The 24,624-nt window shown below is 49.6% G+C and overlaps 1 protein-coding gene across 1 annotated transcript in view; it reads right to left on the bottom strand.

Moving 5' to 3' along the window:
* LOC8036000 (unconventional myosin IC) overlaps positions 1-24,624 on the bottom strand; it is a 161,925-nt gene that overhangs the window by 42,587 nt on the left and 94,714 nt on the right. Inside the window, exons 2-6 of the mRNA XM_029989500.4 lie at positions 22,490-22,618; positions 16,131-16,246; positions 7,141-7,339; positions 5,670-5,750; positions 2,948-3,127 (exon numbers count right to left, since the gene is read on the bottom strand). Of these exons, the coding sequence (XP_029845360.2) occupies positions 2,948-3,127; positions 5,670-5,750; positions 7,141-7,339; positions 16,131-16,246; positions 22,490-22,618 (705 nt within the window). The remainder of the gene's footprint in view (positions 1-2,947; positions 3,128-5,669; positions 5,751-7,140; positions 7,340-16,130; positions 16,247-22,489; positions 22,619-24,624) is intronic.

Here is a 24,624-nt window from a genome sequence, read left to right on the forward strand (position 1 = left end):
ACTGGTTCCACCTTGCAGAAAACCGGGTTCGAGGATTCCTAGGATGACAACTCGCGTATCAGGCGAGAGGAGGATCAAGTTTCTTTGAAGGAACTTGGGGGGCATAGGATATGCCACAATAGGCAGAAAGGGGATTTGGAGGATCACTGCAACAGTTGTAAGCATGTGCTCAGCATATGGTTCAAACGAGCAGCGGCACTCCCTCGACCAAGAAAGCTAAATTCTGCTAGCTCCATTGAGTTGAACTCAATGGAGCCAGCAGAATTTCGTACCAGAACCTTGCAGTTTTGGTATGACCACAAAATTGCGTACAAAGATTTTTTTTTTTTTTTTTTTAAGGTTTACAGATTTGTTTAAAAACCGTCGTGAAAGCTACACTAATGCAGTTTGTGCAGGCGAGTTAACTGGCACGGGGACATAGTATAAGGGGCTAAGCGTAACGTTCAGTCGGCAAATTAGCTAAGTATGTTAATTAACGTTTTAATTGTTGAAAATAAACATATGGTTCTAATTAGAAACTTGCTCAGCAACATCGAAAACCACTAAATCAAAAAAATTCAGCAATAATTTGAGCGTGTGGAAAGCGTACTAGAGCGCTAAAGGTACCACTCGTGCAGCAGGTACAAGGCTGAGGCTAAAGCACTGCATGGGCCCTGGCTATCCCGAAGGCCCAAGCCCGGCCTGGCCCACGGGCCGGGCTCGGGCCGGGTAGCACGTATTTTCTCGGACCCGGGCAGGACTCGGGCTTGAACAAAATATTTTTCGGGCCGGGCCATGGCTAAGCAGTCCATGTACCGCAAATTCTATATATTGCTGATAACAAAAAGTGTGCTCATTGATCCTGTATGTTCAAAGAAAACAAACAAGCAAAATACAATATCACTAAAGCGCTGTTAAAAAAAAAAAAAGGACGTTTTGCTTTTGGAAAGTTTCCACATGAATAAAAGGAAACGCATGTATTCCAACAGCCTAGTGGGAAAGTGCTGTCAAGAAAACGAGGGCACTCCAGTCGCAGGGTACAACATTAGAGTCTTTTTCCTCTGCCGCTCAAACTAAAAAAAAAAAAAAAAAAAATGAAGAAAAAATGTGAGCTTGATTTTGCACTTTGTGCAGGGGGCCTTACTGTACCACCAAACATAAGCCAACTTCCATAGATAATTTTATGCAATACAGCTTTTTGAAGATGCACTAGCGTGATTCTGATTGTTTCTGCGCAAAAATATGAAAATAGGAAAGTTATCTGAAAAACGAATTGGACAATAAAAAGTCCAATATCTTTTCAAGAAATTCATAAATTAAATATTGCCCACTTTTTTTTCCTCAAAATCACTTAAGACGTGCATATTTCACCCATACTCTCGAAAATACATCGTCTAAGTCGGAATATTTAAACTGTAAAAAAAAAAAAAAAAAGAAAAAAAAAAACTCGGTTTAAGTTTAAATGACATTTAAATGAAATATGCTCGCTTTATGCTTACACAGTTTTTTTTTAGGTTTTTCAGGGTCATGTATAATCTGTCGGGCTCAGGCTTATATTAAAAAAAAAAAAAAAAAAAAAAAAAGAAAATCTTCGTCGGGTTCAAGCTTCTGTCTGAAAATTCTTCCGGGGCCGGGCCCAGGCAGTGTCTCTTCCGGGCCGGGTTGGGCCGGGCCTAAAAATTAAATATTCTATCGGGCTCGGGCCGGGCCGTGCCTCTAGCGGGCCGGGTCGGGTCGGACCTAGAAATTCCGGCCCGTGTTGTGCTCTAGCTGGCGCCATCATAAGAGACGAGAAAATCGCGCGGGTGCCTTATCGCATAGGCGTAGACTACCGGGGGGGGGGGGGGGGGGGGGGGGGGGGCATCGGGGATCGTGTTCCCCCCCCCCCCCCCCCCCCCCCCCGGGCCATGATCCTTACGGAGAGGCTGTTTACGTGGATTACTGCTTCAGAAGCACAGGGGCCTGGGTTCTACCCCTACAACTTCGCAGCTGGCACAAGCTTTTTGTTTTTCAGTTTTGTGCTCACCGACGCATGCGCCGTGGTACCTGCCAGGAACACACGGCTACGCTTGCACGGTGATTGACATTGACACACAGGGACGGACACATGACGATATACATGCGCTGTAAACTGTACTCCCTAAAATACATACGCTGTAAAATGTACCCCTTCTCAGCCTGCCCCCCCCCCCCCCCCCTTTTCCCTGGAAAATGGAAAGTCTACGCCGCTGCCTTATCGCAGCAGTAGCCTTGTTCCTGCTGTACGAGAGGAAACTACAGCACACTACTGCGCTTCTCTTTCTTTCTGAAAATGACCGAACTAGTGATTTTAAATGACGCTGAGCAAGTTTCTAATAGACCGATCTCACTAGCTGTTCGCCGCATCCGTGTCACCGCCATAACTTTAGTTCACAGGAGACGAACGGCAGCGCATGAGAGGGCTCGTGCCGTCTCGTGCACTACACGCGCAGAGCTCCAGCGGGGTTGTCGCACGTGCAGAAATACTAAGGTTCCCTCGATGCATTGCGGCAGCGGTGGCGTGGTCCAACTGGACGGTGAGATCGGTCTATTGCAACCATATGTCTGCTGTCACTAATTAAAAAGTGAATAAGAAATTTCACTTACTTAGCCCCCTGTACTATGACCCCAGGCCGTATAACTCACCTACACAAACCAAGTACGTACAGCTTTCACGGCTTTTTTTCTAAACAAATCTGTAAAGATTAAAAAAAAAAAAAAAAACCGCACGGTATTTTGAGCACATGCTTACATATATTTTGGGGGCAATGGACCAATGGTTCATTGACCTTAAAACTATGTTTGAGGCAGGACAAAAAAAAAAAAAAAAAGGAAACCAGAATCTGAGCTGCACATTGAAAAAAAATCGTCGTAGCACGACCACATGCCCGCTTCTTTGTTTCCTAGAGTGCCCTAGCACGGCCACGCTCAGAGCGGCGGGGCGGCACACCTGGTTCAGGTAGTAGTAGAAGCCGGGGTCCCTGCGCAGAGCCATCTTCTCGAGCAGTGCGTGGTCGGCCCCCGTAATGAGCTGGTAGAAGATGTGGAAGTTGCGCTCGCCGGACGCCTGCTGCACCACCCGGGACTTCTCCAGCAGGTAGCTGAGGATGTGGCCGCCCACAGGGGCCCCCTGCAACGCCGCGCCGGTTATGACGGGCCGTCCAAATCAACCGTGACCTCACATGAGTGCGGTATGCAGATGGTTAGGGTAAATCTAAAATGCTCTGCTGGCAGAGCGGAGCAGCGCAATAGTCGCCCATTTTGATCCTTCAAGTATCGTGGGAAGCGACCGTCACTCTTGCAGGAGATGTGGCTGCGTACGACCTTAATGTTGGCACGGCGGTGACCTTCTCTCTTGGAAGCGAGTGCACCCTGCAAGTGCTTTGGATCATTTTGTGCATGTGATCCCTTTCGCCGCCAATGAGGAGTTGGTGGCCAAAAGGAAAGGACTCGGCTTCTCTGCATTCGATGTTCGAGTATCTGGTGTGGTGCACCATTGTCTTGAAATCAAATGCTTTTGCTTTCAAGTTCTAGCAGTTTCTCGGCCCCTGCGGATTGCTACAGTCTCGCTCTGAAATACTGTGTAGTCTTGAGGATGTTTTCACCACTTTGATCGTTCGGGTCCTTCGCAGCTTCTGTCTCCACCAAATAGCGCGGTGATGCAGTATTAAGTTTTAGGAAGCCTAACATCTACTACGCGCCATTTCGATGATGGGTTACCCACGGGTGGCGTTCAAAACACCGAAAATCAAAATGCCAAATTATCGGAATGCCGAAATTTAAAACACCGAAAATTCAAAAAGCCGAAAAGTCAACACATTGAAACATCAAAATGTTGAAACATCAAAATGCTGGCATCACCTAGTTATAGTGGAAGATAAAGTTTCTTGGCGAGATACATTTTCTTGGCAATGTGATCAAAGTTAGGGGGGAGGTTCCGACGGCCGATGTGCCCGCGCTTTCGCCCTCCTTTTTAATAGCCATGAAATGTTGTCCCCGAGTATAGCTTCCCTTCGCATGGCTTCAAGCCTTCAAAAAACGAAAAATATATTTCTGTATATCTCGTCGCATAGCAGAGCGATGTCGTCTTCGACTCGATGTCGTTTTCGACTCTAGCTTGCTCCCTTTTCATGGTGGTGATGAGCCGGAAGACGCTTACGTGGTGTACGCCAACCACAGTCCCCCTCGTCGGTGCCATGCGTCAGCGGCGTTGTTGCCCCTTGGAAAACCGTTACTGATATCGGTGCCTTTGCAGAACGAGTTAAATAGGTTCGTGTCAGTGGAAAGTGATCTGGCAGAAAACGAACAAGTGGTAGTCACAAAGCGCGACATTTCTTTTTCACGTGGTTTTCGGCGTTATGTCTTTTCGGCATTTTGATTATTCGACATTTTGATTTTTCGGCATTTAAATTTTTCGGCATTTGAATTTTTTCGGCGTACTGACGTTCGGCTTTTCCATAATTCGGCCTCTTGAGTTTCGGCGTTTTGATAGGGACCAGTTACCCACATCTGGTGGGTGTGTGCCAACTACGACGGATCTTTAGGAAGTTTAATAAGATAATTTGAGTTTATTAGTTAAATAATTATTATGTCGCGTTCGTCTTCTGACGGCCGCCGTGGTTGATAGTGTGGTACAAAATAAACCAATTGTGTATTTTCATACAATTTTTGAGAGAATACTTCGTCTAAAAAAAGTAATCTCTTTAAGTTCTCTTTTGTGCACCGTATGGTGGACGAAGAAATTGTCTGTGACATGGGAAACAGTATTGACTATCATTATTGTTTCCTCATTCTGTTCCATAATCCATAAGGTCATGAACATGTTCTAGAATATAAAAAAATGGAAGGCGTTTACAACTCCCTGTAACGCCGAATTAGAGCGCAGCTCTTGAGGAGGAGGAGGGGAAGGTACGGAGAGGAGGCTATGCCCCTCCTCCTCACCTGCTCCTGCTCGCCTCCCATTTAGGGGAAAAAATTTTCCCGATAAATTTATAAAAAAAAATCCCCGCTAAATTTAGCGGAAAATTTTCCCCGCTAAATTTAGTGGAAAAGTTTTCCAGCGGTTACGCCGACGCCGACGGCGACGCCGATGCCGCTCAAGACGGAAACGGGCGCCTAAGAGCTGCGCTCTAAAGCATATTAAATATTAATAATAATAATTGCGGGCACCTCGAACGGTATCCAATTATTAATCGTAGAGTGTCCAGAAAACGGACAAATATCGGCAACTCATCGCAATCCCCACTAGCATTTGTTGAGACAATTAAACTTTCTGTTTTGAGAGCAGCCATTACTTCGCATTTACGTAAAAAAATGGGTTTATTTTTATGGCTTGAGTTTGACGCTTACACAAATGCAAGGCACGCAATTTACAAAGGTTTGTTCTACATCAAGACCAATACAAGATCACAACTTTTTATCTTCGCAGTGTAATATCTTTACGGTGGAAAGAGCGTATCTCGAGTGTTTTATTCCTATCATTTGCTTGATCGTTGCATTACAGAATGTGTCGTCCTGTGTCTCAGTATGTCACCAAAGAAGAAAAGAATATTGACAGGGCATTCTGCAAACTAGGCAGCACAGATACCGTACGAACGTCCGAAAGACGTCCGTGGAATATGAGGTCAGCCTGCGGACATCCATACTTTCCCGCGTGGGTGTGGGGCACTGACCAGATAGTCGAACTCGATGTCCATGTACTTGCCGAACCGACTGGAGTTGTCGTTCCGATTCGTCTTGGCGTTCCCGAAAGCCTGCAATCAGACATTACCGTATAAGCTCTTGGGAGTTCACTTTGACCACTTTGTCGAATGGCGGGTTACAATGCGCAGAAAGTAACTTTCGGAGAAGAGGAACAATTGTTTTCGTCGACATTACAGACTGATCACGTGAAACACTGCATGCTCGTGTGTACCCGTAACAACTATGAATCGGCATTGATTTTGGGGATTCCGGTTTTCAAAAGCATCGGTTAACTGGTTTTTCAGAAACCGGCTAATCTATTTTGGTTCTTGGAAGTCAGCGAATATAGGCCGTTTGCAACTCGCTCAAAACTGACCGTGTTCTCTCACTATGTTTTACTCAAGAATTGAAAAGGTCTGGTGGGTTGCCTTTACAAACGCTGTCTAAAAACTGCAAGTCAGACACCGCACTCATTTAGCATGCTGATAGTAAGATAAATTGAACTCATTTAAACTAAAACAAAAAGTCAATATGCATGTAGTGTAGGTAGTGCATATATTGTGAAAATATCGACGGTAGACTCATTCCTAACAAAAACTGAGACGAAATATAAACACGAACGTCAAACTTGGGATAGATGCAAAGGAGGAAGAGCTATCTAGGAAGTCATATTTTGATAGCTTTTCATGACGCTAGTTCTGCAGGACATGGAGTTGTCTAAATAAAAATAGAATTTGAAATAGGGCTGCTGCGTGGACAACAAACACTGTTTACAAATCTTAAAAATTTCAAACAAATCGCTCGAACTGTAACCTCTGCCCATTTCCGCTACCGAACCACCTATGAGCGGGAACACCACTTTTCACAGGTTGTCACCGAGCTGGCATGCTGATTTACCCCTAAGTATCGTAAATTACATACAGGCTGTTTCTTTCAGGCTTTAGAGATTTGTTTTAATAAATCCGTGAAACACATTTATTCGGTGTGTGATGGCGAGTCATACGGCACAGGGGACATACTATAGAGGGGCATTTGTCACAATAACTTGGTTAAATAAGTTTTTAAATGATTGCAGCTAAAGATATGGTTTCAACCAGAAACGTGATAACCCCAATAAGTAAATTTTAGAGAGATTTGAGGCGCGTGGGAAGCGGGGTGGTGCACTAAAAGTTACCAGTCGCGCAACAAACGCAAGGCTTGAAAACAGGCCCGCGCGGAATTTTCATATGCTTTAAATAAGCAACAACGCTTCGAAGTGCGACTTCATTACTTTACACTCTTCGGCATCCTACGCTATATGTTTTTCTTTCTCCCCCTTTCCCTCTCTCTCTCTCTCTCTATATATATAGCAGATAAAATAAAAATGTCATTTTTTATATTGAAACATCAGCAACATGCGTTTCTCTCGTTGCCCGCAGCACCAGCTCTCTGCGCGGTAAACAGAGTATCGGGCAAGCCGACCTCGAGGATGGGGTTGGAGCGGAGCAGCTTGTCCTTGACCCTCTCGACGGCGTCCGAGTGGTGGCTGACGGCGGCCAGGTACTGGAGCACCTTCTTGGAGGCCTCCGTCTTGCCCGATCCGCTCTCGCCCGAGATGAGGATGCACTGGTCCAGGCACTCCTCGCGCATACCACTGTACGCCGCGTCCGAGATGGCGAACCTGGACACAGTGCAAGGCGCTCTCAACTGGGGAGCCAACAGGAACCTTCATTTCCGATTCCCTATAATGCTTGGAGCGATCCTTTAAAGGAGTAGTACAACGAAATTTCGGCACTTATTTTGTGGTCTATATGTGTTGAAATGAGCAGTATCACGTCGGACACACCAATATCTTGTTAAAAAAGACACGAAAAGGAATTTTCTCCGAGCGCTTGCCAGAATGGGCCGTTTATAACAAAAATAGAGCCACCAGGCTCAAAATACAAACGTGCGATTGTCATTTACGAATATTGTGGATCATATTCAACCTATTTTTGAACACGACGGATATATTTCAAATTTCGTTGAAGTATCCCTGTTATGTAGCGGCTGGCAAGCTGGCGCCCATCGGCTCGTGACCATCGGCTGCACTCGGACCGAGCGCTCGAGAGCCGCGGGGCACGGGCAGACAACGCCAGGCTAGGAACGTTGCGCCAGGCTTAATCGGAGGCTCCATCAGAATAAATCGATTAGACAACCTTCGAAGGCTACATCTCGTATTTAACATTGGCGACGAGGGCGGAAGAGAACTCCAGCAGCGGTTCAAGTATGTCTGTGACACAAGGCAAGCTCGAAGAATTCCAAGGGACAGGATGGTCGGCCTGGGCGGAGCGATTGGAATTCTTCTTCCAGGCAAACGACATAACGGACCACGCGAAAAAGAGAGCCCTGCTGCTGACCCTTTGTGGCGCTGAAACCTACGAGACTGTGCAAGCGCTGACGGCCCCGAGGAAGCCCGGCGAAGTTGCCTTTGAAAGCATCATGTCCATGCTCCAACAACATTACGATCCACGGCCTTCGGAACTATTCAGCCGAAGCCAATTTCAACGCCGCGACCAACAGCCGGGTGAGTCCATCGCTACCTATGTGGCGGAACTAAAGAAATTAGCCGCCAACTGCAATTTCGGCGTGCTGACACCTCTCTCGGTGGCCACAACTAGCGCCGGAGCATCGACCGCTTCAACTAGCGCTGAAGGACGAGCGGCCGCCGCCCCTTTGACATTGAATCCAACCATGCTGCCGCTGGATGTAATGCTGAGAGACCGTTTGGTGTGCGGTGTGCAAGATGAGCGTCTGCAGCAACGGCTTTTCGCAGAGCAAACGCTCACGTTCAAGCAAGCATACGACATGGCAACAAGACTGGAAAGCGCGGTAAAACAGCAGCAGGAACTTAAAACTCCCAAGACGGAACTGCATAGGGTCACACAACCACAGGCTACGAAGCAGACCTCGGATCGAGATCAAACGCAACCGGATCTACGATGTTACCGCTGCCATGGACGGCACAGGCAAGACAGTTGCCCATTCAGCAGGGTAGCGTGCCGTTTCTGTAAGAAAATAGGACACATCGAAAAAGCTTGTCGAAACAAGATGAGGACTGGCACACGTCACTCAACCTATCAGATGGACTGCGGCGCAGAAGAGGACGCCCTAGAATCACAAAGTGGAGCTTCTGTTAAAAGCTACGGGATGGACATGCAAGAGCTTAACGCACAACGTGCAACCAGTTTCGTTCCCAAGTACCTGGTGACCCTCAAGGTCGAGGGAAAGTTACTAGAATTCGAGGTAGACTCAGGAGCAGCATTTACGGTAATCAGTGAGGCCACATACCGGAAGGTGTGGCCAACCAGGCCTCCGTGCCTACGGAAAGAGAACGTCACCCTTCGGACATGGACCGGCGAAGGCTTGAGTGTCCTGGGCTCAGCTGAAGTGCGCGTGAGACATAAGTCCAAGGACTACGTTCTACCGCTGGTGGTAACAAGTGGAACCGGCTGCAACTTGATGGGCAGAAATTGGTTCCCAGCGCTAAAGATCCAGGTCAGCGGGATACACCATCTTTCGCCAGACAAAGAAGTCCAGAAGGTTCTCAGTGCACACAAAGCGGTGTTTAAGTCCGACATCACAGGATACAACGGCCCACCTGTCCAGTTGGAAATGAAGGAGTCAGCAACGCCAAGATTCCTCAAGGCACGCCAGGTACCTTTCGCCCTGCGTGCTGTCGTGGAATGCGAACTGATGACACTGCAAAAGCAGGGCATCCTGGAGCAGGTCCAACATTCAACATGGGCCACGCCCGTGGTGGTGGTTAGAAAGACGGATGGTTCGGTGAGGCTCTGCGGAGACTACCGCAGCACGGTGAACAAGACAGCAAAACCGGTGGCTTATCCGCTGCCGACACCCACTGAAGCCTTATCTAACCTCCGGGGTGGAACAGTCTTCTCGACGCTGGACCTTGCGCAGGCTTATCAACAGCTACGCGTGACAGACGACACGGCCGAGGTACTGACAATCAACACCATCAAGGGCCTGTATCGAGTGAAGAGACTTCCCTTCGGAGTGGCGGCAGCTCCTGCAATCTTCCAGAAAGTCATGGACACAACATTAGCAGGCATCTCAGGAGTCAGTGCGTACCTAGACGACATCATCATCAGCGGGGAGACTACGGAAGAACATAACTATCGACTAGATCAAGTATTGACGAGACTAGAAGGTGCAGGACTAAGACTAAAGGAAACCAAGTGCCGCTTCGGGGTGAGTGAAGTAAAATTTCTTGGCCACCTCATCAATGCGGACGGCATACATCCCACGCAGGACAAGATTAAGGCCGTAGTACAGGCGCCCGAGCCAAGGAACAAGACAGAGCTGCAGTCCTTTCTGGGACTGTTAGCTTTTTATGACAGATTTCTAGAGAATCGAGCAACGATTGCGAAAGAGCTCTATCACCTACTGGAACGGAAGGCAGAGTGGCGATGGGAGCAAAACCACCGCGAGGCTTTCCAGAAGTTGAAGGATCTGGTGGTGCAGTATACAGTACTGGCACACTATGACGAAAGAAAACCACTACTGTTGTCCTGCGACGCTTCGCCTTACGGTGTGGGCGCCGTACTAGCACAGTTGGACTCCGACGGCCGAGAGGCTCCGATTGCGTTTGCGTCCAGGACCCTGGGAACCGCTGAGCGCAACTACTCACAACTGGACCGAGAGGGCCTAGCCATTGTGTATGGAGTCAGCCATTTTCATCAGTATGTCGCAGGGCGAAGCATGACAATCTACACAGATCATCAACCTCTTCTTGGCATCCTAGGAGCTGACAAGCCCGTTCCACAAGTGTTGTCACCGCGGATGACCAGGTGGTGCGTAAAATTGGCCGCTTATAAGTATGAGCTGAGGTACAGGCCAGGAAACCGCCATCAGAACGCGGACGCTCTAAGCCGACTTCCCATGTTCACCACGGAGGAGGAGCCAGAAGTACCCGGAGACATACTGATGTTTGAGGCTTTGACCCGTCCACCGCTCTCCGCGGACCAAGTAGCCAGGGAGACAGCACGTGACGCCGTCCTGTTAACAGTATACCAGGCAGTACAAGAAGGCACTATTCATCGGTATCAGTCCCCAGAGTACTCGCCGTACAGAAGTAAAGCGGCAGAGTTGTCGACACACAGAGGATGCGTAAGCTGGGGGACACGGGTCGTGATTCCTAACAAATTGAGAAGAGAGACGATGGCTCTAATTCACTCGGGACATCGCGGAATTGTGGCGATGAAAGCTTGCGCTCGCAGCTACGTTTGGTGGCCCGGGATCGACGCCGATATTGAAGCATGGGTCGCTGCATGTAGCACCTGCCAGATACACCGGAAGTCACCAGCGAAGGAACCGATCCCAGTGTGGAATAGGCCAACCGAGCCGTGGGACACTGTTCACCTGGACTTTGCAGGTCCCGTCGAGGGTCATGTGTTTCTGGTTGTGGTGGACGCGTTCACGAAGTGGCTGGAAGTGCGCGTGGTCCGCAACATGACGTCGGCCGCCATCATTAAAGAGTTACGGACCATTTTTGCAACGTTTGGACTACCAAGGAAGATTGTGTCGGACAATGGCGCGGCGCTAGTTTCCGACGAGATGAAAACATTTTACCGAAACAACGGGATCATCGCTGTAACTAGTGCGCCGTACCATCCCGCCACTAATGGCCAGGCGGAGCGCATGGTACAGGAGCTGAAACTTGCACTCGGGAAGAAGGGAAAGGAAGAGCTGAATTGTGCGTTGGCCAGGTTTTTATTCAAACAGCACACTACCATTCACGTTGCAACGGGAAAAACGCCAGCATGGTTGCTTTATGGCAGGGAACTTCCATCAGCTCTTGAACGATTAAAAACTGTACTTTCTGAAGAGCCAGTCCGCACAGAAAGCTTCACAAACGCACGGGAACTGAGCGTGGGACAGTCTGTCTGGACTAAGAAGTTTCCACAAGGCAAAGGCTGGGTTCCTGGCGTACTCGAACGTCAGATGGGCCTCCGTTCATGGATGGTGAACACAGATGAAGGTTCGGTACGCCGGCATACCAACCATATACGTCAGCGATGTTCAGCAGCCAGCACCCAACAAGAAGCGAAGACTCCGTCTCCTGTGTGGGACCTCAAGATTGACCAGAGTCCAACTCCACCACGGGCACCATCTCCCGGCGAAGATACTCCAGCTCGAGCAGACGCATCACCCCAGCGAGACAGTAGCAGGCCGGCGGCGTTTCCTCGCGAACCAGCGTCAGCTCCTTCGACGGCAGACGCTGGCCCTTTCACTGGTACCCGGAGGGGCACTCGAGCGCGGCGACAACCGCAACGCTACGGGAGCAACGACTAGTTGGAGGGGGTGTTATGTAGCGGCTGGCAAGCTGGCGCCCATCGGCTCGTGACCATCGGCTGCACTCGGACCGGGCGCTCGAGAGCCGCGGGGCACGGGCAGACAACGCCAGGCTAGGAACGTTGCGCCAGGCTTAATCGGAGGCTCCATCAGAATAAATCGATTAGACAACCTTCGAAGGCTACATCTCGTATTTAACAATCCCTTTCAAGGGATGCTGAACCGAAAATCGAATTTCAGAATACAACGCAGAATCGATAGGCGGGACGCTACAAATCCCAAAACGTCACTCATAAAGCGGTACCTCCAACGGATCGTCGTATTTTTGTAAAAGAAGAGGGCGCTCGCACAAGGCCGAAAAGACGCCTGACCGCGCGATTCTCATTTCCTCCTCTTTTCGCCTTGACTCCGCGAGGGCGCGGAGAGGAAAGGGACGAGGCCATTTTTCCTCCTTCTCAACTCTTCGGCGATAAGATGACGTCAACATTCTCCCTCATTCGCTCCTTTATTTTCCAGAAATACGGCCATCCGCTTGAGATATGGCTATATGAGTGATGTTTCGTGGTTGATGGCGCCCTGTTGAACACTTCTGCAAGCTTACTTTGGGAAATACAAATTTCGGTTCAGCATCCCTTTACATCCGTTTAAAAGACATTAAACAGTCGCTTTGGGGAGTGAAGATTCGCGCGACGTGACCCGACGTCACGCGACGAGGTCACGTGACGTGACATCACGGTGGCAAGTCGTGACGTCACGTGATATCATGACGTAAATTTTCTTTCTAAATTTAGCGAAAAAATGCTTCCCGCATCAGCAATAACGTTTAACCTAAATTGGTGTATAATTTTACACCAATTCGGTTATATTTAGAGAATCATTTATACACGGAGAGACGGACGGACGGACAAACTTTTAGAAGTAGGGAATTTCGTTAAAAAGCACTATATATATTTTTAAAAAAGACATGTTGGGGGCTTTTAAAATGAAAAGAGGTTTAAACCGCAGATACCCGCACCGAAAAAAACAGTATAAACTAGGTTATGGAACAGGAAAATCTAATTGGATTTCTCGCTGAAAACCTGAAATCCAGTTTGCAGACAGTTTTCTGCAAACTGGAGTTCAGGGTCGCTAAACTCGTGGACGCAAAGATTCTTTGCGTTATGACGTAGTGGGGGGGAATGACCGAAAGAGCGCCACAAAGTTGTCGTTTCTCACAAACCCGCGGATCTGTTTATCTTCGTGTCGTTTTTCAATTGAAGGGGCAAAAAATCCCTAGCACTCCCTAGACGCTGATCAAGAGCAGCAGGAGAGAGCGCGCGGAGACGACCGTGGTTCATGCGTGTGTCGTCATAACAAAGATCACCAGCTGCGACCAACATGTTTGGTGGGCTCCAAAAGGCACGGCGCAGGCTTGGGGTAATTGCATTCTACAATCAACACCGTCAAAATTGACAGTCCGATATCGTTCTTATTTCTGCCGATAAAGCAGAAGCAAAAGGCTACAAGAACGTCGGTGGTTGGCTTTCCAAGATTAGTCAAACTGGGATTATTTCTGCTTTCATCAACAGAAACAAGAGCAATGGTTCACGCAGAAAAATTAAAACACTGAAATGGGCGGACAGACACTCACATTTCTTTCAGGGTTTTTTTTAATATTTTTTTAAGGACTGTGTGCTTTGTTTTCCGTCCATCTCAGTGGTTTATTTTTTCTGTGTGGACTCCATCCAACGCGCTCTGCTACGTGTAAATAAGAGAAATGTCAGGTAAACAATCAAACTTGTCACCGTCAATTCAAACATGCACCATCGAATTTCTGGTTCACAGCTGATAATCTTGAGCCTGACGTCAATGGTGGGAAGTGTAAAAGGACGTCACTGCACGCGCCTGCACACTAGGAGCCCTGGCACCTGCCTCTCAGTTATTTCCATTATTTCGAAAATTGCACGCTACTCTGCTCCTCGTAAGCAGGTGCGTCGACGCAAAGGTGCGGGGAGCGGGCAATTTATCCCCCCCATGTTTCGTGAAAAGAGGAGGCAAGGGGCATAAAGGGATAAGGAAGGGGGAGGCGATCGCCTCAGCCGACATTTCAGAAAGGTACAGCAGAATATTCGGGGAAAGGGATGTACCACTCTAATACCCCCCCTTCCCCCTGTGTCTCTCTCTCTCCCGAACATTTTTACGGCACGTCCTTACCCCGAATTTTCTGTTGATTGTGTGTGTTGGTCGTACCCCTTTTTATTATCCATTTTTTCCCCCCAGTTCTTTTCTCGGCAACCCCCGTCGCCCCCTCATATCTCACACTACCGACGTCAATACCCACACCGCGTCTCGGTGGCCTTGGTGACGTGGTTGACAAGAGCGTAAGATGAGCTCTAAAACCGCGTACACCGCGCGCGGCTCCACCGTATCACAAAGTTCAATCTTCGCCTCGATTCCGAAGCGAAGATTATGGCCTCAAATAACTCCTTCCCAAAGTTGTGAAACGTCACCTTGTCGTCACCGATAACTTCCACGAACGGCGATCTTGCGACGACAAAGTTCAGAATATTCACAGTCCGCCTAGGGACTATCTAGACAGCATTGGCTCAAACGCGGCGTAGGGATGTGGGGACACACGGGAGTGACGTCATCACTGCAGCCGTTCAATCGGCTGGCCCCACGGTGTTGCTCGCGCGCGTTCTGATGAAGCTCGCTGAGACTTTGTGTTTCACAATCTCGCTAGAATTTGAGCACCCAGAGTTTGGATGATTGACATCTCGTCCCGCGTGACGCCATCGTCGAGAGAGTCCAATCAGCAAGCTCCACGAATTTCGGCCCCAACTTTGTGCTTGACGAGTTGAGCGACCCAGGTTTCCAGCAACAAATCCAGTTAAATTTTCATGTTCCATGATCCAGATTAAACTCCTTTTTTTTTTTTTTTTTTTTTTGGTAAGGACAGCTTATTTTTTTTATTGAGTTTCTGACCAATGACGAGGGAGAAACTGGTCAAACATGCGATTACCGCCCGAGGCAAGAAATTGCGAAAGTCGCGGGTATCGCATGTGTGACACTTTACCAATTTTGCTTGCTTTTTATCGTAATAAAATCAGCTATCTAGCTTCTACCACACTTTAAATAGGAATAAATTAGGATGACATATTTAGATATCAAATGTTTTCCCAATATCTAACGAAGTTTGGCACTTCTTTTTTAATATTGAATTTTAATATTTTTTTTTAAATAAAAAGGCCTACACACTAGCTATATTTATGGGTTAAACTCGCTGCTTTATATTAAGCTGAAGTGCGTCTGCAATTGTGTAATCGCGTGTTTACGTGACCTTCATCCACTGGAAAGCGACCTGCCCATGGGTTCGGACAGACCAAAAAGTTAACACCCGAAATAATCTTATAAAAAAAAAAAAAAAAAAAAAAAGAACGATTCGAAGTTATTTTTGAAAAACAAAATCCCAACCTTGATGGGAACAAAAACTTTTATCCCGGAACAGATTTCTCGCGGAACTGTCAGCGAGGCCCCCCCTTCCTCCGGAACCACAACCCTTATCTTGTTTCCTCCTCCTTTTCACGTATTCGGGTCACGTGCATGTTTTCTAGATGACGGAGTACCTCATTGACACGTGATATATTCTTAACCATAAACCCCCATAAACGTCGATATGTTTTAAGCACCGAAAATTGGCACCGAAAAATACCGAACGTGTAGTAGAAAAGAAACCGTGAAATACACACACCCGAATTCGAAAAGAAATAAGCCCCGAAAATGCGGAACTTTAGTCATAGGATCGTCACGTGACGTGGTCACGTGAGCGCCGTTCGCAAATATGGCGGGCAACACATAGACCAACACGCGGCCCTGACGTCACGCAGATGCGGTGGCGCTGTCGACGGCACTGCGCATGCGCAGACACTTCACTTCACGTGAATTGGGTTTCTGCGCACGCGCAGTGCCCACACCTGGTGTGGGCAAACGCCGGCTTGTTTGGAAACAGCGTGTCGAATGTAGAGGATGACGCCACGTCGCTGCGGCATTTTTGTGACGCACGAACTTTTATGTCGGTCTTTTCTTACACAGTCATTTCCTACGCTGAAAGTGCCCAAGAGCGTGGGCGGTGCACTCACACATGCGGCGGCAGTTCGTAGAAGTTTGCGCTGCGGTACAGGTTGACGAAGTCATCGGTGTAGATGTCGATGTGCCGGTAAGGGTTCACCGACACCAGCACCGGGCCGATGTACGTCTGGGGAGGAAAAGGACGAGGGCTGAACAAACGACGCGCGGCGAGCAGTCACTACGATGGTTTTCAAGCAGCTCCCACATCCAACATTTCAAGCATACTGTGAAGAACGAGAGGAGCGAGTGTCTTCCGATACTCCTCGAGCTCGTAATGTAAAAGGAGTTTCGCGATGACTTTGCAAATTTCGTTGAGTGGAGGACAGGGTGCGGCCGTGAGGACTAACATTTGGTACGCCTTCCAAAAATCGAATTGAGCACGCGAACGTAGTTTCGCAAAAAGTTTTGTGTGTATTTTCTTAGAGCTCAGCTCGGAAGTAGTAAAATAATAAAAATAATGGAAAATCGGAGGCCGTGTATTTTGCTACGTCCTACACCAGCCCGTTTGTCGTCGGCGCACTGGCTTATCAGCTCGCTCCCGTATGACTTGCTGAACGCAAACACACTGCGAACCAATAGTAGAGGCTGGCGATGAACGAGATCATCGCAGTAATACCTTTAACGAAATATATGAACAATGACCACCTGGGAGCAAATTAGTGTGCAGACGACAAATGTCCGGTAGAGGGCATAGAAAATGCACAGCCGTCGTTTTTGCTCCATTTTTTTTTTTTTTTTTTTTTTTTACATTTACCCGCCCTGAATTGAGCTTTCAACAAAAATACAAAACTTTGCTTCCAATCGACGTTATTTTGCAAGACGTGCCGAATGTGTTAGTCCTTACGGCCGCACCCTGTAGATTCCGAATTTAAGGGCCGTACTTAGGGGGTCCTGAACCGTCGATACATCGGACAAATGGGCAGATGTACGAATGACAGTGCGCGCGCGAGCAAGAGATGTCGGTGAAAAAGGTCCCCATCGGGTTGTACGGTCATTCACCGTGATGAATGCTCACGCGTATACCTCAATTAAACGAGCCGCAAATTCTAGGTAATTATAAATGCGAAAGAGCGAGATATATTTTTGGTGAAACTTTGTTACGCGTCTACGAGTGATGTGTTTACCGCGTCCAAACAAAGGAGGTTCCCTCGATTTCCGCCTGATGACGTCGTAGAAGTGTCATTGAATCTCCGACCGCAATTCTGGCGGTGTCACAGCTAGTAGCGGTGGTGGATGTGGCACGCGCCTGTTCTGCAGCAGGATATGGCACGCGCCTGTTCTGCTGCAGGATATGGCACGCGCCTGTTCTGCCGCAGGATATGGCACGCACCTGTTCTACCGCAGGTATGGCACGCGCCTGTTCTGCTGCGGGATACGGCACGCGCCTGTTCTGCTGCGGGATACGGCACGCGCCTGTTCTGCTGCGGGATACGGCACGCGCCTGTTCTGCTGCGGGATACGGCACGCGCCTGTTCTGCTGCGGGATACGGCACGCGCCTGCTCTGCTGCGGGATACGGCACGCGCCTGCTCTGCTGCGGGATACGGCACGCGTCTGTTCTGCTGCGGGATACGGCACGCGCCTGTTCTGCTGCGGAATACGGCACGCGCCTGTTCTGCTGCGGGATACGGCACGCGCCTGTTCTGCTGCGGGATACGGCACGCGCCTGTTCTGCTGCGGGATACGGCACGCGCCTGTTCTGCTGCGGGATACGGCACGCGCCTGTTCTGCTGCGGGATACGGCACGCGCCTGTTCTGCTGCGGGATACGGCACGCGCCTGTTCTGCTGCGGGATACGGCACGCGCCTGTTCTGCTGCGGGATACGGCACGCGCCTGTTCTGCTGCGGGATACGGCACGCGCCTGTTCTGCTGCGGGATACGGCACGCGCCTGTTCTGCTGCGGGATACGGCACGCGCCTGTTCTGCTGCGGGATACGGCACGCGCCTGTTCTGCTGCGGGATACGGCACGCGCCTGTTCTGCTGCGGGATACGGCACGCGCCTGTTCTGCTGCGGGATACGGCACGCGCCTGTTCTGCTGCGGGATACGGCACGCGCCTGTTCTGCTGCGGGATACGGCACGCGCCTGTTCTGCTGCGGGATACGGCACGCGCCTGTTCTGCTGCGGGATACGGCACGCGCCTGTTCTGCTGCGGGATACGGCACGCGCCTGTTCTGCCGCGGGATATGGCACGCGAATGTTCTGCCGCAGGTATGGCACGCGCCTGTTCTGCTGCGGGATACGGCACGCGCCTGTTCTGCTGCGGGATACGGCACGCGCCTGTTCTGCTGCGGGATACGGCACGCGCCTGTTCTGCTGCGGGATACGGCACGCGCCTGTTCTGCTGCGGGATACGGCACGCGCCTGTTCTGCTGCGGGATACGGCACGCGCCTGTTCTGCTGCGGGATACGGCACGCGCCTGTTCTGCTGCGGGATACGGCACGCGCCTGTTCTGCTGCGGGATACGGCACGCGCCTGTTCTGCTGCGGGATACGGCACGCGCCTGTTCTGCTGCGGGATACGGCACGCGCCTGTTCTGCTGCGGGATACGGCACGCGCCTGTTCTGCTGCGGGATACGGCACGCGCCTGTTCTGCTGCGGGATACGGCACGCGCCTGTTCTGCTGCGGGATACGGCACGCGCCTGTTCTGCTGCGGGATACGGCACGCGCCTGTTCTGCTGCGGGATACGGCACGCGCCTGTTCTGCTGCGGGATACGGCACGCGCCTGTTCTGCTGCGGGATACGGCACGCGCCTGTTCTGCTGCGGGATACGGCACGCGCCTGTTCTGCTGCGGGATACGGCACGCGCCTGTTCTGCTGCGGGATACGGCACGCGCCTGTTCTGCTGCGGGATATGGCACGCGCCTGTTCTGCTGCAGGATATGGCACGCGCCTGTTGTGCTGCAGGATATGGCACGCGCCTGTTCTGCTGCAGGATATGGCACGCGCCTGTTCTGCTGCAGGATATGGCACGCGCCTGTTCTGCTGCAGGATATGGCACGCGCCTGTTCTGCAGCAGGATATGGCACGCGCCTGTTCTGTTGCAGGATATGGCACGCGCCTGTTCTGTTGCAGGATATGGCACGCGCCTGTTCTGCTGCAGGATATGGCACGCGCCTGTTCTGCTGCAGGATACGGCACGCGCCTGTTCTGCTGCAGGATACGGCACGCGCCTGTTCTGCTGCAGGATACGGCACGCGCCTGCTCTGCTGCAGGATACGGCACGCGCCTGCTCTGCTGCAGGATATGGTACGCGCCCGCTCTGCTGCAGGATATGGCACGCGCCTGTTCTGCTGCAGGATACGGCACGCGCCTGTTCTGCTGCAGGATACGGCACGCGCCTGTTCTGCTGCAGGATATGGCACGCGCCTGTTCTGCTGCAGGATATGGCACGCGCCTGTTCTGCTGCAGGATATGGCACGCGCCTGTTCTGCAGTGTTACGTCTGCGACTAGAAACACCTTCCTGCACTTTACACTTTATTCCCCGGAGCTGTTGTGGAAGGCCCTCGAACCGGGCCTCCCCCTTTGCTGGTCCGACCGGCACCGGTGAACGCTGTTTAGACAGGCCTTCAGCTGTTGTTGATGGACGGCGTCATCCTAAATCGTGTTCGTGCCGCCGGGGGATCGGTCGAGTCATCAGACAACGTGTCCGTGTCCCGGTAAACGGAGGCATTGCCGGGCGGGGAGTCCGGTTACGGCGCCGGCGGCGGAACCTCCGGGCGAGTGCGGTCGGTTCGGGTTGCGACCTGAGCCGCGGTGCGTGCCTGTGAGAAGGGTCATCGGCATCAAGGTCGGCGTCTCGCGGGCTGGCAGCGGACCCTTTGTCGCCGACTCCATGCACGGCTTATCGAGGGCGAGAGTTCCTCGGCGCCGGAGGATGAAGCCCGTCCGCCACTGCAGTGTGTGCGTGTGTGCGCGTGCGTGCTCGAGGGGATGAGTGAGGGCGGGGCCTGGACGTGACGTTTGCTGGCAGCTCGGCCACCATTGGCTGCCAACTCTTGGAGCACCGAACGGACCCAATAAAAGGAACGGACGAGAGGTCGCAAGTGCTCTCGGTCGATGCAGATATTTGTACATATGTATAAAATGAGAGTTTGTCGAGAGACCGTCTCGTAATGTTCCTGTCGGGAATCGTCCTGCGGATCCGATACTGGCCTGGCCCTGCCTGAGGCTTCCTGGCGGACCCCAGGGTCGTAACAGCAGCAGGTTTCTTTCCAGCTTAGCAATCTATGCAAGCTTTGGCAGCCAGGAGTTGAATCTCCGCGACGACAGCGACACTCGCGTCCGCGCGTACTTTTTTGACGGGACTTGCAGCACCAGCCGCCAAGGTCGTGACATCGGACAACACGCTGGTTCCTTTGACGTCATTTGTTGCCAAGGAGAACACGCCAAAGACATTGGTCGAAGACGTGTTCCAGGCACCGCAGTGACAACCGCATCAGTGCACCGTCATTGCACATTTCACATAAGGAACTGAATGTATTGCGTCAGCACTACAAAAAAAAATATATATACCATATATGAATTTAAGTATTAGTGCACAGGCTAGCGTCTCAGACCACGTGAAAAAAAAAAAAGAATTATGTGACCGAAAATGGGAAAAAACACACGGTGTCGCGTTTGTCTCTTTTTGTTTCTTCGCCTCTGGGTTTTCTCGATAGAAGGATATATTATGATTAAATAAACAACCAACTAGTGAGAATTCTTTGTACATGGATTAACACAGCGCTTTGTTTGTCTCCTTGACGGCTTTATATTATTGGCGTATACAGGGAGTTTCACGAAACTCCGGCAAATTCTAATTTGCAAAAAAATACGCCAAAACAAACAAACAACAACCTTACCACCAAAGTAGCGCGTCCTGGAGTTCCTACACTCCGGGGACCAGGGAGCGTGTGGTATCATGATTGTGCGATACATACTTTTTAAAACTTGGTGTTGCGTTTTATGGAAACAAGCTCAATACCGCGCTCTTCGCCGTTTTGCATTTCTGCCGTTTCAAGCAGTCAATATATGGCGGAGCTGAGTCAAGAATATTCCTCTCGTCCGTAAACAAGATATAAATAATAACAATAATAATGATAATAAAATTGCTTACAGCAAGGCGTCTGCCTCTTGCGCAGGACTTGCGTTTACGTCAGAAAAACACCGAGCTCTGACTGGCTTTGATTGAAAGGATAGTGGCAACGTTATTAGATTCGCTCATAGACGCTGCTTGCAAGAGCAGTACCTCCCCCCCCCCCCCCCCCCCCCCCCCCCCCTCTCAACACGACTCGCCTCCCGTCGTTCGACGCGCCGGACGGCTGCTTTGGCAACTGCAGTGTATTCCATGGGATATGTACTTTTCAAAGCACAGCGGCGTCCATGTGGCGTTCCAGCTCTGCTCTATGGAACACAGTTACGAAGCGAAAATCTAGATGGCGCTTTAAACGACGGGAGGCGAACTGAAGTGAGTGAGGGGGGTACCCCTCACCCGGTAGTTCCACAACTGAGGTAATCTAGTAACGTTGGATAGTGGGTAGACCTCAATGCTAGATGCCTTGAGGTCCATCCATTATTTTTTTTTTTCAATCAGCCAATAAGAGCTCGGCGTTCTAACACCATGACAACCCTCTGTGCAAGAGGCAGACGAACTTGCGCTCCGCATAATAACAAAAAAAAAAAAAAAAGACGGGGGGGGGGGGGGGGGGGGGGGCTGAACAGAAGTTTATTTATACGCAGATGGAGTTAACGATAGCAACGTGCCCCAGGTGGCACGACCTTGGGAAGTATACAACGCCCCAAATTTAACGCCAGAACGTGACGCGGCGTTTTGGAGTTTGAAGCGCTCTTTGGATGCCGTTTCAACAGTCTTGTTGCTTTTCAACTTCTCGGTAACTGTGCAACCCGGGATGGGAGGCCCTGCTGGTATGTTAGTGACTACTTTATTGGTGAGTCAACGGCAATCATCGAGTGTTTGGGCAGCTGCGGAGAATGAACCAGGGGGGGTTCATTCTAATACTATCCGGTTTGCTGCGGCTAAAACGCCTCGGACTATTAGAATTGATAATGATGATTGCGAGTTTAGTGGAGCTGCAGCAACGAAGCCAAGCCAGACATAATTGGATCCTACTAAAATCATTAGAGTTTGGAAGGTATGGGATTGTGCTGTGACTAGCAACAATATACGAGTTAATCACTCTGATAAAGGCGAGAAAAAAAGTTTCCTCAGCTATCGCCGATGAATACTCGAGGTGCGCTGTGACGATCGAAGGATACGCTCAATGGAGATATCAGAAACTTCCTCGCGACTTTCAGAGTTAGCAGAAGCGTTACTTCAAGATACCTGGCTTTAGGTGGTCAATCGCGGGCAGAGTATATACTCACGTAAATGAGGTCCTCCTTAAAGCGCTTCTGGAGGTTGTCCACGCATGCCTTCTCGCTCTCGAAGTCCTCGAGCAGCACCAGGTCCTGCACCCCCACTCGGTCCCTGGAGTGGAGCGCATTCTCCATCGCCTGCGCACACACAACACTCCACATCACTCTTCACACACTCGGCTGGTCGCCATGTAACGGGCAGCTGGCAGAGGTGCATGCGCCTAAATAGACCTGCTGCGAATATCTCAAACCGCCGCGTGGTAAGCGCGCATTGAATTGTGGGGACGCCCTGTATTGAGCTCCTCCTTGCCCTCTCGGCATCTACCACGTGACTTTAAGAGAGTGAGAGAGTTATAGCGCAGCTGTACCCTTGCTCTTGTCCGCTCGCTTGTCTCCAAGGTCGCCTCCGCCGTCTGCTACAGTCTGTTCTATACAGCCTGTTCACCGAATTATTTTCGATGCTGCGTTGGGAGTTGCACGTTTTGCAACAGGTAGGTCTATTTCTGTGGACTATTATTACCGTACCGGTGCAGCCGCCATGTTAGAGAATTTTTACCCGTCATAATTAGTAGATGAAGGGTTTTGAGCTAAGTTCGTTTCTCACTTTATCCGAAAAAAACATCCTTTTCAACCGGTGATCTGAAATTTCCTTCTTTACAGTCGAAAAAAACATGAAAAAGGCGAAACCTTTTCATTTGCTTTCAAATCGCTCCTGCAGAAAGTGCGCGTCACACAAAAAAAGGTAGATATCCTATTAATCTTAACTCTTAGTTACTTTTGAGTAATTAACTTTTTAGTTAGTAAGTGTGGAGGCCTGACTTCTATTAGACATAACCACTAAATTTACGGAAATTTGAAACACTGCAGTAATTTACGGCGCAAAATATACTCAATTTGGACGCATTTTTAGGTTTAAGCATACCTATATGTTTCCTATCGGAGCACATCTCCGCACCAGCTTTGCGTACTTCGTAGAAGCAAGTGTGGCCCTCGGCGGCGAAGTGGTATGTGGTGAGTTCTCTTCGACTGACATTGAAATAATAAGCTTTGATTCTTGGGTTCACCTCTGTCATGCGAAGAATGCGCGGCGACGCACGTTAATTTTGCGCTTTGGCCACGGGGGAGCAGGACTTCTGGCTTGGAGATACGTTTTGAGAGAAATTTGAAACTTCAAAAAGTGCTAAAATTAAGTGTTTTTTTTTTTTAACCCCGTAAAATGTTGGACGTCCCATTATTTCTGTGAAGTGCGCTAATGTAGTGGTTTTCGGTGACGCCCAAAAATTTAGTATCGAAACAATGCCTTTTAATTTCCTAAGAGTGGCATTACTAAAAAGTAATTAAGAACCTAATTCTGCCGAACGTAATTAATTTTCCTAGGTAGGCATTGATATCGACTTTTGTTTTATGTGCGATTCGTATTTTCGGAGGAACAATTTGGTCAACGTTTTATGAAACACCCAGTATAATACACGGCAGATTACACATGCTGTGCAAACCATGTGTGGCATTTTTGTTTCCTTCACAAGTCCTTCGTCTCGGGAAACACAGAGAGGTTGACCATCGGAATATGACAGTGAACGGAGATGTAGCAGCCGTCGTCGTCTTTTTAGACCTCGAATGATTGTTGTAGGCGAAACGAAACATTGTTTTAACGCGTGGTCATGTCCAACATAAGAACAGCGAGAACAAGAACATGCGGAGTCAAAAGCTATAAATTTACGAAAAGTTACAAACCAGAAACAAACAAAATAGCTAAATTAGAATAAAACGGCGATTTGAAACTGCTCACAAGGTGCATATTTAGCAAACGTCGTGTTTTACAATCAGAAAAAGCAAATTTTTGGTCCTGCTCCCAGGCAGCGGTAGTTGGGTTTAAAGGGACACTGACACCCCCCAAAATTTTTTTTTTATTTTTTGCCAGGCGCTTCATTATGGTGTCGGAGGACTACCCAATTAATATTTTGCAACAGAGTAGCGTATTTTTTTAATAAAGCCAAAAGACGCAACTGCTCGAAACCGAAACCGAAACCCGACGGAGATAGGAGAAGTGGAGAGAAGAGAGTGAGTGACGGAAGTCACGTGGCTACACCCGACCGTGCTTTTTTTTTTTTTTTTTTTTCTCCTCTCTGTAGCAGACGACACGG

The sequence above is a fragment of the Ixodes scapularis genome, unplaced genomic scaffold (assembly GCF_016920785.2).
Source record: "Ixodes scapularis isolate PalLabHiFi unplaced genomic scaffold, ASM1692078v2 PGA_scaffold1__304_contigs__length_218370807, whole genome shotgun sequence".
In the NCBI taxonomy this organism is placed as follows: Eukaryota; Metazoa; Arthropoda; class Arachnida; order Ixodida; family Ixodidae; genus Ixodes; species Ixodes scapularis.